The sequence below is a fragment of the Haliotis rubra genome, unplaced genomic scaffold, assembly GCF_003918875.1.
Source record: "Haliotis rubra isolate DU_JTF1 unplaced genomic scaffold, ASM391887v1 Scf1801, whole genome shotgun sequence".
NCBI lineage: Eukaryota > Metazoa > Mollusca > Gastropoda > Lepetellida > Haliotidae > Haliotis > Haliotis rubra.
This window is the reverse complement of record NW_025765783.1, coordinates 69,601-87,748: the sequence shown is the minus strand read 5'-3', so window position 1 is coordinate 87,748 and position 18,148 is coordinate 69,601. Positions and strand designations below refer to the sequence as shown.

Here is an 18,148-nt window from a genome sequence, read left to right as displayed (position 1 = left end):
TGGACTTTTAGTCATTTTGTGAGTTCTCTAGTAGTTGTTGTGTTGACTTTGTTAATAATTTTGTATATTTGTAAATATTATTTGGGATTGGGGAATGGGAGGAACTCTTACCTCTATATTTTGCGTAATTAATACTCTTAATTGTTAAATATTCTGCATTTCCATAGCTAGCTTTGTTACAACCCAGATTAGTATCGCAGTCCAGAAACCAATATATTTCCACCCCCTTGAAATCATTCTAGCTGGATATAAATATTTTGGTATTTTGGTATCTTGTACACGACTTTACTCACTTTTAGGTTCCAGGCAATTGGGTATTTCAACATATAGCATTAAAGAATATAATTCTGCTGAATGCTGTTTTAGACTTAACTCAAATTTTGTGTTCATGTGCTCACCGGTTAAAGTGTGTCACATGTCACAGAGCGCACCATAGCTATATATTCGGCAGAGTTTCCAAATAATTAGTAAATATTATTCCACTTGTATTTGTATGGCTTAAATTGTTGAAGTCTTGCAGCTGTGTGTCTAAGCAAACCATGGACCAATAAACAGCATAATCAAAAGATTACTTGACAAAAGAAGCTTGATAACCACATGGACATATTTCAACATTTCAACAAGTAATTAACCTTGGTAATTAACCATTATATTTATTGAGGGAAGCATTCAATGCATATGTTACTTAGGCAGCTCTGGAGCTCTTCTTACTTGCAGAGTCTGAAAGTTTAGGGGAGATATTTAGGTCTTCTAGCTTCATAGTTTTCATCACCTGCAAGTTATTTATCATTTCATGGGAAAATGTAAGAATAACTAATCCCCTTTAATAATTGCTTAACGCCATGCTAAAGACCAAGGTTCTGATTTGCCACATTGCAGGGCTCGATTTAAAGAAATGAAACCTACTTGCACCTAGTGCAACCTTAGGTAGAATCCTTTGTTGCATCAGACAAAAACAGGTTGCACCTGCTGCTCAATATAAAATCTTGTATAAAGTATGATGCTTGAGTTTTGCAATAATAGTTTAGTACATTATAACAAAAGAAATCTGGGACCGCTTAACATTAGTTATCTTACTTCCTAAAATTTCATGAACAGTACGCCCTTCAGTCACTGCTCATACAGTCATCAGAGTCACTCTTCCAAGTCAGTTCCTCATCATTCTGTTTTCCAGCTGAAGTTTAAAACTTTGACTTGCACCTGGTGCAAGTTAGACTAATAACTAGGTTGCACTTTGTAATATTGGGTTGAAACAAGTGCAAGTAACAAGCACTAAATCGAGCCATGCATTGGTACAATCATAATGTGTGAAACTATTTCTAGTGTTCTCTGCCATGCCTCATATAGCTGGAATATTGTTAAAAGTAGTGTAAAACAGAACTAACTCACACTTTACATTGTTCAACATTGAAACAATACTTCTGATACTCACAACAAACATAAATCTCTTTGTCCAAAAAAATTCTACAAATAGTCCTTTCATATTCTGGTATACTCAGCCTTTGACTTCATGTAGTCAGTGAAGACTAGTTAGTCAAACATTACTACAGTTTGTGTTGTCTAAAATGATTTTACTGATATTTTGTGATGCTATAAGGGTGAATTTCACTCACTTGGAATCAGATGTTGGTGTATGTTGCTAGTTGATATCATAGGATGTGTCCTGAAGGTGAAGGGTAAACTTGGGTAGATAATGTAATGCAACATTGTTTAATCTTTCAGTTCACAGAGTCAACCATCATGAGCTAAGAGCCACAATGAAAAAATATTATTAATTTGAAATCCTTTGTTATAATGTCAAACCTGGTGATAATATCTTTGATGGATTTGAAAAGTTAAAAGATATGATGACTACACGAAATACAGCAACAGACTTTTTAAGAGTAAATTGTCAAATGGAATGAAGTTGCTACCACTAGGACAACACATCTTGTAAGGAATGTAAATTCTTACATGTCTTTGTTTGCATTGTGCTGGAGTGATGTAACAAATGTTTGGTCAAAAGATAATAAGAAAATAATTTATGCACAATCAACGTCAACTGATATGAAACACACAGATTTAAAACATGTAAAGATTTCCTTCTCATTATAAAGTGTCATGGTGCACTTAATTTTCAGAAAACCACTATGCATCTGTTTTTATCTGGTTTGTCTAGTTCAAACTGAAAATCAGGGTATGGTTTTGAATTACTTGGTTAAGACATTTGAAAGCCCAATAAATTGTTTCCACAAATGTGAAAAAACAACAAATAGACCATTTTTTACTTCCTGCACAGACTTCTAACTGTTTGCAAACTTCAAAGTTCAAATCGATATTCATCCCAGTTTAAGAAATTGCATTTTTTGTAATTATTTTTGTAATTTGACCACACATCCTATTGTGTTGGAAATTACTCAAAACTAATTCAAACAGATATGTTAATGCCATAATAACAATCATTCACACATATGCATAATAAAATAACAGTGCTACAGATAACTTTTTGGGTCATTGAGTTAATTACTCGCTTTTGTTCATCTCAATTGGGTGTCCTAATATTTTTCCTTATCCTGACTCATGCTTATTTGCTTGTCTTCTTCCTCTTGCTTAACATAGTGGAACACTTGTATCTCTTTATTGAAGCTCCTTTCAATAAAACGACGAAAAAATCACTACTCACCAGAGTTATCTCTGTTTCGGTTTTTGCGGGAAAAGTGGCTTTCACTGTTTCCCCACGCCTTCACTCTCTCCTTCTTCGCCCTGTGAGCAGGTTGTGAGAGCCTGTGTCTCTTATAACGGCACTATATCCTTTCATTACTTAGTTAGTCACCTCTATTATACTATTATAGAGGTTTAGCTAGTATATTTCAACATTATGGTTTCATGTTTAATCGTATTTAGCACTGTTTATTCACGGGTTAGTCCGTGTTTGTTCAGTTGTTTACGTTCATGAAAAATTGTTCCAATTGTAGATTACGTTTCTCTGCTGCTGACCCTCATCAATTGTGCCCTAGCTGCACGGTACCATGTTCTTTCAGCTCCCGCTGTATTAATTGCAAGCATTTAACTACTTGTGCATTTAATAAATACCTTCTTTGCGTCCTTAGACGTGCTGCAGATAGGTCTAGACGGGTTGATCCAGTCATGGATAAATCAGCGGAGTCCATCAACAGTCATCTGCTGTCTGACGACCCCCTTCCGTCTGGTGTTCCGCTGGAATTTCCCTCGGAGGAGAGGCGTGGGACGAAGTCCGCCACCTCCAAGAAGAGACCTGCTACTCCGGACATCCCGTCGTCTCAGCCTAAGACTCGGAAGTCGTCAACCACCCAGCGCTGACTCCTCACCCCCAGGGCGTCGTCCGCCACCACGGGGAAGTCAGCGCAGACAACACGGACTTTCTCAGCCGAGATTGTCCCGTTGACGGAAATGGGACTCTACGATGATCAACCGATTATCATCCCAGAGGTTCATCCCAAGAAAAGACCAGTCTCAGCTACGGTGACTTCAGCGCAGATCTCCACGCAACCCGAGGTATCTACGCTGACAACAAATGAGCGTCCTGTGGGCCACGTCGCTATCACCGCAGAAAGGGCAGTGCTACTACCACCGCAGACCTTCAACCCGGGGGACTTTATGCAGCAGTTCTCCCAACAAATCATGGAGATGATGCAGCAGTGTTACGGCCAGGAGAAGAAGTCACAGCCAGCCCAGAAAGAGGTCCCGAGCCTTCGCGAAGGCTCCAACGCAGACGTCGTCTCTGAGGGGCCCTCCATCAACATGACATCAAGCAGCAGATCTACACTCCAGGACCAGCCTGCTGGCAAGGTCGACTCAACCATCTCCTGCGCTCGGACTCGGGACGATCAGCATCCGCTGGCGGCATTCGCTGGGACGACTTCGGTCATCACCTGCTACGTATTCAGATCGATCAGCATTCTCGGCGTTTCGCGAAGGAGGAATCACCAATCCCGGATACAGAATCGGACGACCAGCGCTCGCTAAGGTGTTCCGCTGGCGTTATCGCGGCGACCAGTCGCCATTCCCCAGATGCGAAACAGATGATCAGCGTTCGCGAAGGCATTCGCGAAGGACTTCAGATACAGTATCCAAGACATCTTCCGCATCATGCAAATCGTCGAGGGATTCGCCGAAACATTCGCGAACCCACAGTCGCTCATCTCCGCGCAGGTCACCCTACAGACGCAGTTCGCCGGGCCACTCGCCACGCCGATCTCCACGCCGATCTCCACGCAGGTCTCCGCGCAGGTCTCCACTAAGGTCTCCACGAAGGTCGCCACACAAGTCTCCGTGCAGGTCTCTGCGCAGGTCTCCACACAGGTCACCGCATTCGCGAAGGACTCCACCTCGATCACCATCGGAGGAGGATCAACGTCCCTTACTCAACACTCCTGTCATTGAGGATGACGGCGGGATCATCTTTTCAGACGCTGAAATACCTACTGGATGGCCAACGGTCTAGACTTGGCATCTCCATCTAAGGATGATAATCCAGCTCACACCTATCTCATGCAAGATGATGATGTCGACACGATCACTCTCCCTCCGATTGATCCCATCGCAGCGGTCCCAGAGAACCTGGACGCAGCCTTCAAGTCAGCCACAAAAGCCCAAGTGCCGCATCTACCACAGTTCAACGCCAAAAAGTTCTCCTTCCACAATATGGATCCATTCCTGAAGGCACAGGACATCGATGAGAACTTCAAAGTCATCAGTGGTGCCAAGGCCAACTCTTACAACATTGAAGACAAAAGTTGGCACAAGTTGAAACTATGACCAGGCGATGTTCTTCGGCCCTCAACAGATCAAGGGCAGTCAACGAAACGCTCATCGCCAAATTCCGTGACTCTACTGCGGAGGAAGATAGGATGATATATTCTGCCCTCCTTATGCAGAAGAAGGACCAACAGTTTATGACAGACCATCCATCTCCGCAGCGCTGACACTGGCACGTCGACAAGGTCTCCTCGCCTCCTGCAGTTGGAGTGACCACTTTACCAAGTCACTCTACACAGCCCCGTGGTCAACTCCTTCCATCTTCGCCGGAGGAATCAACGTGGTTGCCAAGGAAGTTACCAAAGACTCAAGGGAGGTCCTTATGTTCAAGTCCATAGATACTCTGGCCAGCGTCATCAGGCAAACATCCCAGCGCTACTCGGGCAAGTCCAAGTTTCCTGGGATACAGAGAGCACGGGACAAGAAAGTGGGTAGCTCCAGAGGCGGAAAAAGTTCCTTTCATCGCCCAGCCGGCAACTACAGAGCAAGGTCCGGACGAGGCAGGGCACCCAGAGGCGCCAGGGATTATCGACGATGAAAGAAGGGTTCGGAACGACTGGAGTCTTCCACCCCCAGCCCTTCCTGTACAACCTTCACAAGTGGGTGGACGCCTTCAGCTACACTGGGAAAACTGGGGAATACTTCAAGATCCGTTTGTATCCAACATCCTAAGAAACGGATATCGCTTACAACTACAGGCTGCTCCATCGCTTACAGTCAACCCTCACAAGTTCGACTTCAAGACTCATCAGATAGAGAAGTTACGAGAGGCGGTCTCATCTCTACTAGTAAAGCGAGCCATAGAGGTCGTAGATCAAACCAACATCACGCCAGGTTTCTACTCCCCAGTTTTCCTACTGCCCAAGAAAAACTCCAAAGAAAAGTTCGACTCATCTACAATATGAGCACGCTCAACAGAGACTATCTGAGCAGACCTCCCAAGTTCCGCAAGATGATACATCTACCTCAACTAATCCACCTCGGTCCGGGTCCGATGGACTACATGGCCAGCATAGATCTACAGGACGCTTCCTACCTGCATATTCCTGTACATCCAGACTCGAGGAAGTACCTGAGGTTTACACTGGACGGGCTACATTACCAATGGAAGGTCCTGCCATTTGGAATATCATCGGCCCCTTGGTTGTTTACAAGAGTGACGAAAACCCATAGTCATATATCTATATCATCGAGGTCTACGCGAGTGCCTTTTACCTCGACGACGGATTCAAGTACATCAAGATCCCAAGCATCTCAGACTACAGCTGAACTTTACCATCAAACTGCTTACACAGCTGGGGTGGTTAGTGAATCTACTCAAGTCGGACCTAGAACCCACGCAGGACCTGCAGTTCCTAGGCATCAGATTTCTCGACGCAGAACCGCATCGCCGCATTCCAGAGGACCGATGGCTCAAGATTCAACAGACAATCCCACAAGCCCTACTCTCCGCGTGGCCACTACGACAGTGGCAGAGTCTGTTGGTCTCCTCACGCCTGCACAAGACATGACAGCCAGAGGGAGATTACAGCTACGCCTCTTTACAGGTCCTCATCAATGCTCATCTCGACGACCCAGACCCCTTCGGTCTCCCGGACTACCTCAGACCTCATCTACTATGGTGGACCCAGAGAGCATAATGTCTGCGAAGGCATCTATCTAGCAGAGCCGGAGTGCAAGACTCATCTGTATGCGACGGTCACCTCCAAGGTTGGGGAGCACATCTCGACAACGATGTGGCAGCCGGAAAATGGACCAAGGAAGAGAAAAGTCTGCACATCAACATGATAGAAATGAAAGCAGTCGCCAACGCCATACTCGATTGGAGCAACATTCTACAGAATGCGATCTCATGGTACACACGGACAACTCCACAGTGGCGCTTCTACATAAACAAGCAAGGATCAACACGATCACTGAATCTGCTGGACCTCTGCTTTCAACTGTTCGACCTAATCACCGATCTGAACATCCACATAAGAGCATGCCACATTCCAGGAGCTACGGCGTTTCCACCACCAGCTACTACTGAGGGTGTTGCAGAAAATCAGCCAGACCAGGAACCTCCAACTGATTTTGGTCGCTTACTGGCCAGCTAGAATGTGGTTCCCCATTCTCATACAAGAACTAGGACCACCACAGCTGCAACTACCAGAGTGGTCGAATCTACTCATTACATCCTCACACAAAGCAGGCTCACGGTAACCTAGGGACATTCCAACTACACGCGTGGGACTGTATCAAGGTGTGCTTGAACAAGAGAGGGTACTCCGCCAGAGCAGCTTAAAGCAGTGACACTAGCTTTATCGCTAGTCTACACGCAACTTGTACGGACGACGACAAGTGGCTAAGCTTTGAGACATATGCTGCCAGAAACGGTTTTTCAGCTAGAAAAGCATTACACCCTCAAGTGGCGGACTACCTTTGTCACCTACGGCAAACAAAGCGCTAAAAGGATCCATGCTTTCAACATACCTAGCGCATTGAGCTCAGTCATCACTATGAGGACAGGTGGCAAGCTAACGAAAGTACCAGAGTTACTGGCCTTGTTACGCTCTTATAAATTGGAGGACCAACAACAGAGATTCAAAGCTCCGGCGCGGGACCTCAACGTTGTTCAACGACATCTCACCAGTGACGCCTATGAACCATTAGAAACGACATCCTTCAATTCTGATTGACAAAAGACGCTGTTCCTGCTATCCCTAGCAACAGCAGCTATGTCGGAAATACATGCTCTAGACTACTTAGAGAACACGCTTTTGATGAAAATCAACAGTGCATATGGGACTACGATGGGATTTCATCTCAAAGAATCAACTGCCAGATCAACCGGACAGACAATTCCACGCCCCAGCATTATCCTCCGGCCCTCGACCACAAGATACCCATGACTTATCATTGTGCCCAGTGAGAGCATTGAGAATATATTTACAACAATCCAGAACTAGGGAGACGAAATTCAAACGACTTTCCTCCCGATATCGACAGCTTACACAGACGGAGGTCTCCCCGCGACTCACGATATCAATCTGGATCAGAACTGTCATAGTACGAGCCTACAAGGCAGCAGGACTTGATCCTCCAAGAGCCTCCAACCCACACGAAGTTAGAGTGCTGGCGTCAACACTCGCTCTACATGGGAATTGCTCGCTACAGACGATAATGGAGGGCTGCTTCTGGAAATCAGACATGGTTTTGCAAACCACTACTTGAGAGATATCGCCACCGAGGACGTCTCAGGCATTCACCATTTCGGCCCACTGGTTGTCGCACAACAGTTGACAGTTCCTCAAAGACGTTGAGACGAAGTCTCGCACTTTTATCACATGACTTATCAAGCCTACACTCAGCAGAGTTCTGCTTAAGTCTAAATGCACGTCTAACGACTAGCATAAGTGATATGACCCAGTACTTGTAAGAATACTTGTACAGGAAAGGGTCGCTTCACCACTTGGTGCTTGCATCAAGAAATGGAGTCGCAAAATCCACATAAAAATGTTAACAGAGAAAGGACCAAAAGTTAACAATTGTGGTCCCCCCATCAAAAAGGCAGCTGAAAGGACAGGGTCACAAACAGCAGCAGAGATTAGCACAGTGCCAATACGGAGTTCCCATAGGGGGGTATATATTGACGTGAAATCTCTACACCTAAATCCTAAAGTATTTTTCCGCCTCCAAAATCCGGCTTAATTCTACAAGCAAATAAGCATGAGTCAGGATAAGGAAAAATATGTAATTTTTTGAATAAAATTGATATTTTATACTTATCCTGACTCATGAGGTAAGCCCTCCCAACCTCCCCACTAGACACTTTGGATTTCCCTGCAAATTCAAGTGTCGGGCTCATTATCAGGAGAGAGTGAAGCGTGGGCCACTTTTCCCGCCAAAACCGGAAACAGAGATAACTCTGGTGAGTTGTGATTTTACGTACGTTTTTATTGAAAGGAACTTCAATAAAGAGATACAAGTGTTTCACTATGTTCGCAAGAGGAAGAAGACGAGCAAATAAGCATGAGTCAGGATAAGTATAAAATATCAATTTTATTCAAAAAATTACATTTTCCTTGGAGTAACCAAATAAATTGTACCCACCTCACTCAAACTCAATTGGGTATTTTGCCGTTTTCCATTGCTTGTAAAAATATGATAAAGTTTTAATGTTGGTTGACGTGTTTGTTATTCATATATGATCTGTATTATGAGAAATGATAAGAAAGACTGCAAATTGCCAAGTTCATGTGCTGAAATAGAACCTCTCAATATACCTCAGTTATTTTATCTATCTATTGGTACACAAAGTAAGATTTGACATTTTTGTGTGTACGCTAGTCTGTCATACAGACCCTGAAGCAAATATATCCAAGAAAGCCCACGCAAGTCTAGAAAATGTAGCAAGTCATAGTAGATTTCCACAGCTTCAGGGTCTCTGAAAATGAAGAAAGTCCCTTGGCTCCTCTTTATTGTATTTACAATTTTAATTTAAGAACTTATATTTTCTGTAAAATATGTTCATTTCATAGACTAGCAGTTAGTCTATGTGTACGCATGTAAGAACAAATTTACTGAGTATTTACAAAAGTTGAAGCGTACTTGTACACAATAGACTTTATAGAGATTGAGTTTCCACATAAATATTTGTGTAATTTACACAGATACGCAGCTTATCTGTACCTCTGATTGTAATGTTGTCTCTTGCAGGCACTCCTGACGGGCTTAGCAGTCATGTGTCCGGAGGATCCCCTTCAGTTTATTCTGGACAGGCTTCGACTCATCAAAGAAATTGGACTGGAAAACTTGCAGTGGTATGTTTTATTCTTTCATTGTCACCATCAGCATCAAGGGTAATAATAATGACTATAAGGCATGTAACAGCTCAAACAGTTTTCATGGATGCCATTCAAAATAGTTTAACCCAAATCAATAGTTTGTAGTTTGGTTGGAGGTATATATTTCAAGCATGACTGCATATGTTTTTAACTCTGTGTTACTTAGGTTATGGCTTGACGTGTCATGATTTCCAAACATTGATATTCATTTGACCGAATACCTGTAATAATGTAACATTTGCAGAAGCCAAAATAGTCTTCTTACCCCCAAAAGCATTGTTTCTACCAAGTTCAAATTCCTTATCTTTTCTCATGTTCACTTATATTAAATGGCCTAGGTTCCTTTCTCCACTTGGGTACAGTGAGGAAAGCCTATTCGAGGTGTCACAATGACAGCAGTGTAGCCCAGTGGTTAAAACGTTTGCTCCTTATATCTGCTTTCTGGGTTCTATTCCCACATGGGTGCAGTCAGTGAAACCTGGTTCTGGTGTCATTTGAGCAGTTGAGTAATTGTCAGTAATTACAGGGAGAGAAGCAACTAGACTAATTTCCTAGTGTCTCAATGACAGCAGAGTCACGCAGTGGTTAAAGACTTTCCTCCTCACTCCAAATGTCCTTGCATTTCTCCACATTGTTACAATGAGTGTAATCTATTCCTGGTGTCATTAGGGTGTTCACAGGAGCCTCACACTGACTGACCCAGGTATGATTCCCAACATGATTACAAATTGACAGTATTAATACCTTTTGGGGTCACAGGGTTGCTGAAGTAACTCAGTGGTTAAAGTGTTCATGCATCACTTTCAATAGGGGGCGGTGGGGTAGCCTAGTGGTTAAAGTGTTCATGCATCACTTTCAATAGGGGGCGGTGGGGTAGCCTAGTGGTTAAAGTGTTCATGCATCACTTTCAATAGGCTCACTCTATTCCCACATGGATACATGGTCCTTGTGGGTGCCTGGTGAGTTTGGGGGGTGGGTTAGCCATGTGGTTAAAGCTCTTCACACAGAATGGCCTGTTTGATTCTCCCTGTAAGTACACAGAGATGCCAAGTCTTGATGTCACAGTAATGGTGGAACAACCTAGTGGTTCAAGCTATTACTCAAATGACCTGGGTTCAATTCCCCTCATGGATAAATGAACATTTGAAGCTTGTTCCTCGTGTCTCCTGCCATGAATTGCTTTAATTTTGTTAATAGCAACATGCAACTACATTCACTCACTCATTCCTCGTATGGACGTGTGAAGATCTGGGTTAGAATTGATCTTTGGTAACCAATGCTTGTCGTAAGAGGCGACTAACGGGATCGGGTGGTCAGGCTTGCTGACTTGGTTGACACATGTCATCGGTTCCCAATTGCGCAGATTGATGCTCATGCTGTTGATCACTGGATTGTCTGGTCCAGACTCGATTATTTACAGACCGACTCCATATAGCTGGAATATTGCTGAGTGCGACGTAAAACTAAACTCACTCACTCACTAACTCACTCATGATAAGACCTCTTACTGAGCACAAACTTTTGTAACGCATGTATACTTTTGACTATGAAGTCATTTTGAGTGTTGATGCCTCACTGCAATGCTACATATAATGGATTTTTTTACAGTTACAAAAAAAATGGTTGTAGTCTATTGTAATGTTATCTCACTACTTTTACAGGGACATGTTTGTTGAGGAGAGTGAGAAACCCAAAATGAGGTTTTTCTCTGAAAGCAACCTGGACTTTCTATTCAACTTTGATGAATACTTGTTGGTGAGTGTGAAACATTTCCTTTTTAAATGAAATTCAGTATGAAGGTTTTTGATACAATTTTTTAAACTTTTTTCAGCCTTATTCATTTTTAAAAAAAACATTTTTATTTTCTGTACAATAGCTGTATGGAGCTGAACAATTAATTCAAATGACTGTGACTGAAGTACTGTCCAAATCAGTGTCGCTCAAGTCATGCTCCCTCAATCAATCATTGCTGGATTTTTTTTAGGTTTATCACTAAACTCTCATTATAAAGAGGTGGATGAAGTTTTTATCAACTTTAGAGTGAGTGTATGACTGAGTTAACTCTAACACTCCTTTGAACAGAATTCCAGTCATTTCTCAGAATGCAAGTTTAACGTGGGAGGAAAGACCGAAGTGATGCAGGTTTTAGATATTTACCATTTTCTTGAGTATGGCACTGACCAACCCAGGGTTTTACATATAGGAGAAAACACGCCCCCGAGGTTTTGGTAGAGAATGTAAAAGCACCTCGGGATTTCCCTCCTCCCAAGGTTTTACATTCTCTACCAAAACCGAGGAAAAGTGATTTCCCTAACATATAAACCGTCAATGATGGATACTTATAATGTACATGATCATTTGAAGCTACATAACAATAACTGCAGCACAAATAAAATCAATTTAATGACAGTAACTATGAATAGATAGTTCAACCCCAATGTCTTTGTTGGCTCGGTGGCCGTGAGGTAGAGTGTCAGCTTATTAACCTGATAGATGCAGTTCTAATCCTGCTGGAGAAAACATTTGCACTATGAAATTGATCTTGGATAAAAAAAATTCAGTTGATTTCAAACATTCATATATCATTTCAATGTTGATGTTCACATAGAGAGGAAAAAATATAACTTGGGAAGAGGTCTTACTTACAAAAAGTAAAACCTGAGTGCAAACAAAAACCTCAAATGTGGTTATTCTGGGAAAAGAAGAGATGTTTAATATATACTGAGTAGCACACTTCAGGTTTATATCTTGCCCTACAAAACTAAGGGTCTAGAGGACCCCTAGTTACTAATTTCATGATTCCTGACAGTGACAAAAGATCTGAGGTTTCTGTAAAGTTTTGAAATTGTTTTATTAATCTGTACTTGAGGATGTGATAATTACATTTGAAACAAACCGCCTCCGTGGTGTAGTGGTAAGAGCGTCCGCCCGGAGAGCGGAAGGTCGTGAGTTCGATTCCCGGCCGTGTCATACCAAAAGGCGTTAAAATATGGTACTTGTTGGTCCATGCCTGGCGCTCGGCATTAATGGATACAACAATGACTGGTCGGTTCGGAGTCAGTATAATGTGTCTGAGTGGGGTATTCATGCTTAACTGTGGCATGGTACCTCAGTGAGCTGGCACTATAAAATCAGCTTAAGTCTGGGCTAGCACAAGCAGTCACACATACACACGCATGCATGTTACCATAATCAGTGAAATATTCTTACTGTAAGTACGACGTTAAACTCCATTTCACCTCACCTCACCTCACCTCAGCTTAAACATTATAATTAGGGCAAACTTGAATTTAAACACACAATCAAACTCAAAGTCATTAAAGCTCCAGGTATCAGGGGCGGATACAGCTTTTTGAGAAAGGGGGGGTGCACACTATTGAGAAAAGGAGGGGTGCACACTTCAATTTCACCCGAGTTTCAATGGTCATTTAACAAACTTTCAGCACGAGGGGGGGGGGGGGCACAACAGCCCCACCCCCCTTCTCTCTCTGGCTCTGCCTATGGGTAAGTCCATACGTTGCAGCTCTGGACAGAAAGTTACAAGACCTGGACTATACCACCATGCTCCATGTTAACTATATAGCCTAATATTAAATCCCTTCTTGAGATTATCGGAAACTTCTCAGTCTCTTTCTTTACAGACATGATGTATATTTCTTCCGCACAACCTAAATTAGTTAAAGCTGTATATACTAACTCATGATGTTTCTGCTTGTTACAGCCAAGTCCTGAGATGTATGCTGTAGCCTATGGCCACTATAACACACACCTGAAGAGAATGTGCTACAGGTAACTGCTTACTGGGTTAGGTTTTCTTTCTGATATCACTGCTTAACAAACTGTCGTGCTCAAATGACAAAATTTTATGTATGACAATCACATGATGGTACATAAATTAATTTGTGTTGCAAGTTTATCCGCTTTGCTTCGGAACAATTTTTTGAATAAATAGAAACAAAGAATTAAGGATCAAGCTGATCTGTTTTTTCATGAAGTGCAAGGGATGTATGAAATATCGACAACAAATGTAGTGGCACTGTCTTTATTACATTCTCTCGGGAAAAGTCATTTAAGCTCATTTTCCAGGTACAAATATGCTGGTCTGATTGCTTCACCTACTCCTACAACCTGTGAAGATCTTGGTTAAAACTGTTTTTCAGCAACTTGTACTTGTCGTAAGAGGCGACTAATGGGATCGGGTGTTCAGGCTCGCTGACTTGGTTGACACGTCATCTTATCCCAATTGCGTAGATCTATGTTCATGTTGTTGATCACTGAATTGTCTGGTCCAGACTCAATTAGTTACAGACCACCTCCATACTACTGAGTGCAGGATTAAACAACAAACAAACCAACTCGTACTGAGGATTAAGAAGTACAACTCTGATTGGCAGATTTCGAAGGCAGATCTTTGTGTTCCGAACTGGTATTTTCATGATCAGTGAGTTGATGAGTGAAATTCAGTGCTAGGTAATAGGAGGAGATGGAGACTGGGTCCAGGATTATATGGATAATAGTATGGTGTAATACAGTGAGGATGTGTTAACGTTATCAGTTTGAACTTGAGTGTCCTGTCTGCACAATATCCTCTGTTTCAGTGGCTGGATGCAGTATCATCTACGGGAACAGAAAAAGAAGGAGAAAATACTGAAGAAATTGAATCTGGCAGCTCGACATCATTCCCATCGCATGTTGCGTGTACACCTCAACATTTGGCGGGTAGGTGGGGGTGGAGGGTATGTGTGGAGTGCATGGCTGGGGATGCATGTCAGATGGGTGGGAAGATGTGGAGAGGTGTCACTGTAATAGTAGTAAATATTGACTTGAGTACCCTGTCTCCAGGACCACATTTTGTGATGTTTGATGATTCTTCCTTGTTTATTCATCACATTTTGTTGCTTGTAGTCAGCTGATATTTGGGAGAATTGGGAGAGGTGGCGCTTGATTTTATTAAGAGGAAATACACTTGCGTACCGTTACCTGTTTGTTATTATTAGATTCTGACTCTAGGACGAGTAGATTGTGTAAATTGATACTACGTTTACCTTCTTCAATCATCCCTTTTTGTTTAGTCAGTTGAAAGCTTGTTTGATTCCCTGTTCTTTATAGTAAATTAATTAAAATTAATTAAATTAAATTAAAGTTATTTGTATTGCAGCAAAATCAAAATTTTGCTCAAAAGCAAAGTGTATGTGTGTTCCACTTATGAATCTTGCCACTGAGTTCTGTACCTTCTGAAGTTTGCTCAGGCATAGTTTATTCAATCCATACAGCATTGAATTACAGTAATCCAGCCGAGATGTCACAAAAGCATGGATAAGTGTCTTGGTTGCAGCAATGCCTACATACTGCTTAGACATGCTAGTAACACATACCACTAGCTATCACAAGAAACTTTGAAAGAATATTTTACCTGTGGAATATAGTGCAGTAGCCGCTATGAATTTTATATTTGAAAATTTCCTAAGAACTGCTTTTATAACATAGTGCTTAAATATGTTGAATATGGTAGTTATTATTATCATAGAAAGGTTTCTTAGTGGCTTAAATTATTACTGAATTATTGAGTTAAATGAATGATGCATATTGTGACATTGAGTATGTACTGGCAATATTAGTCTTGCTTGATTTGACTGATATTTTGCAGGTGAAGCAACCTTGCATACTGCATTCGTATGATGTTCAGCCCCTTGTGTTGCCTGAAAGATAAAACCTAACTTTCTGGCTTGGACAGATGGCCTGATGACATGTTAATATGATTTCCATTTGAATGTACCAAAGTTGCCAAGACTGTCTTTTAAGATGTTTACATTTTGAGCTAGTTTCATTTGCTGCGCCCCCTTTTGTACAACAGCACTAGAGCATATGTCTTCCCAATATATTAGCCATGTGCACTGCTAATGAGAATTATAGGTTCACTCCCAAAAGACACACCTCCCAAAAGACAGACCACCCATAAGACAGACTCAATGAGTACACTAATTAGCTGAGCCATGCTGTCCACCCCTATTTTATATATCCTTGTCAACATTTCTGGTAGAATTATCTCCCTCACATTTTGTCTTCCCAACACAGGCATGTGCACTGCTAACAAGAATTATATATCATTGTCAACAAGTTTCTCTGAGAGTTATCTCCCTTCTCCCGGTACTAGAGTCCTTCTACAGCCATTATTGGGTAGTCATCGTCTTGTCAAAAGATAACCATCAAACCATACCAAAGGGCTGGATTCAGACTTAATCTAACACATGACCTAATCATGCAAACATGACATTTCCTTTGTACATATGCTCCTTTCTCAGTTCAAATCCTCTCAATGCGTAGTGTTGAACCACACTAATTAGATGAGCCATGGTGTCCACCCCTATTTTATATTTCCTTGTCAACATTTCTGGTAGAATTATCTCCCTTACATTTTGTCTTCCCAACACAGGCATGTGCACTGCTAACAAGAATTATATATCATTGTCAACAAGTTTCTCTGAGAGTTATCTCCCTTCTCCTGGTACTAGAGTCCTTCTACAGCCATTATTGGGTAGTCATCGTCTTGTCAAAAGATAACCATCAAACCATACCAAAGGGCTGGATTCAGACTTAATCTAACACATGACCTAATCATGCAAACATGACATTTCCTTTGTACATATGCTCCTTTCTCAGTTCAAATCCTCTCAATGCGTGTTGAACCCATTCGACAGGAGAGTAGCATAAAAAGTGCCATCTCCAAATACAACTTGCATTATAACTATTGACCAAGTACAATTTACATACGATATGGTTTTTTAAATGTATTTTGCAAAACTGAACCATTTTGTCAGTGACCAATGTTACACAACTGCCACACCAAAAAGCTAATGAAGCAAGTCTGACTGACTCATACTTTCAAATTATCAACAACCCCAAAAACATTTCAAAGATCATTACACAAGTTTCAAATTTCTGAACTACATCATTGCAAGTGGAGACTATGCGAGATCATGTCCAAACAACTGAAATGGTTAGAGTTGACCTACCACTTAATGTAGCAGAAAGCAGGAGCATAGTATTTGTCACTAGTCAGTAACATTTATCCATTGAGCAATATTAGGGGTGGTGACAACTGATAAATATTAATTGTTGCTGATAGTGTTTTTTGATAGCTCACGATGGAACTGTATGCTTTTACATTTCATGTGTAGGAAGCTGTCAGTTTTCAAAGCTAACCAAGGAGGCCCATTTCATAAGCTGTTGGGGCGGTGGGGTAGCCTAGTGGTTAAAGCGTTGGCTCGTCTCGCCGAAGACCCGGTTCGAATCCCCACATGTGTACAATGTGTGAAGCCCATTTCTGGTGTCCCCCTCCCGTGATGTTGCTGGAATATTGCTAAAAGTGGCGTAAAACCAAACTCAGTCAGTCAGTCAGTCAGTCATAAGCTGTTGTACTGTTTCAGGAATGGATCAAGTACAGAAAGGGACGACAGGCTAGTAAGTAGAAGTAACGTTTCTGCATGGATATATTAACTGTATATTTTTATCCTGCACAACACATTTTGCGGAGGGTATTAAAATGGACTCCTTCTGTCCGTCTGCGCACATTCGTCTTTTCCGGAACAGAACATAAAACCGTTCAATATTTTTCACCAAACTTGGCACATTGATAGGTCTGGTGGTATACTGGTGCCTTTTGGTAGATTTGGATTTCTGAAAAACATGCTATCTGCATTTCCATGGCAACGAGTTTGACTTTGACGGTGGTGCTCCTTTCTGGAACAGTACTTTAAAACCTTTCAATACTCTCCTTCCACTTTGCTCTATACACTTCAAACATTTGACATTGTCATAACTAGTTGACATATTAATGAAGAGTATTTTGCCAGTGTGAAGGATATTGATAACTTTGTCATCTTGTTTAATAAATTAATTTCTTTTGTGAGTAAAATGTCCATTGCACATCCAGTACCTTGTAACTTGCATAATCTCCATTGCACATTCAGCACTTGAAACCTCCATTGCAAACCCAGTACATTGCAACATCTATTGCACATCCCGTACCTATCTGTAACGTGAAGTATGTGCCCAGTACCGGGCTGTAGAGTCCATCTGTGTGGCCAGTACCAGGAAGTAACATCCATCTGTGTGTCCAGTGTCCTTTCAGAAGCTGCAGCATGTCAGCCATGTGGCTGTTGGACGGGTCATCTTCGAGGCCTGGCATCACCACACGCTGGATGCCAAGAAACAGAGGGAGTACTTCGAGGTAACCATAGCGATTGTACTGACATACTGATAGGTGTTTGCCTTCATTTATACTTACCATATTCAATGTATTTAGCAACCTCTAAAGTACAGAAAGCTTTCAAAGTTAGATAAATATCTAGTACAGGAGCGTAGCTACCATTATTTAAAAAAGCCGGGGCTTGTTGCTAAAAAGTGTGGTCAAGCCCTCAATACTATCTAAATATAAAGCTTTCCAACCTATCGGGCTTACACACTGTAGTCTCCATGTTGGAACCAAGTATTCATACAGATTGATATGGGGGTGAGACAGAAATTCCTGCATGTGGCACTGT

General features: G+C 41.9%; 1 protein-coding gene across 4 annotated transcripts in view; it reads left to right on the top strand.

Moving 5' to 3' along the window:
• The window catches only part of LOC124273449 (dynein regulatory complex subunit 6-like), a 52,413-nt gene that overhangs the window by 321 nt on the left and 33,944 nt on the right, over positions 1 to 18,148 (top strand). For all 4 annotated transcript variants that reach the window (XM_046708720.1, XM_046708719.1, XM_046708718.1 and 1 more), the window contains exons 2-7: positions 9,478 to 9,581; positions 11,267 to 11,360; positions 13,327 to 13,394; positions 14,204 to 14,324; positions 17,033 to 17,066; positions 17,726 to 17,835. In XM_046708720.1, the coding sequence (XP_046564676.1) occupies positions 9,478 to 9,581; positions 11,267 to 11,360; positions 13,327 to 13,394; positions 14,204 to 14,324; positions 17,033 to 17,066; positions 17,726 to 17,835 (531 nt within the window). The remainder of the gene's footprint in view (positions 1 to 9,477; positions 9,582 to 11,266; positions 11,361 to 13,326; positions 13,395 to 14,203; positions 14,325 to 17,032; positions 17,067 to 17,725; positions 17,836 to 18,148) is intronic.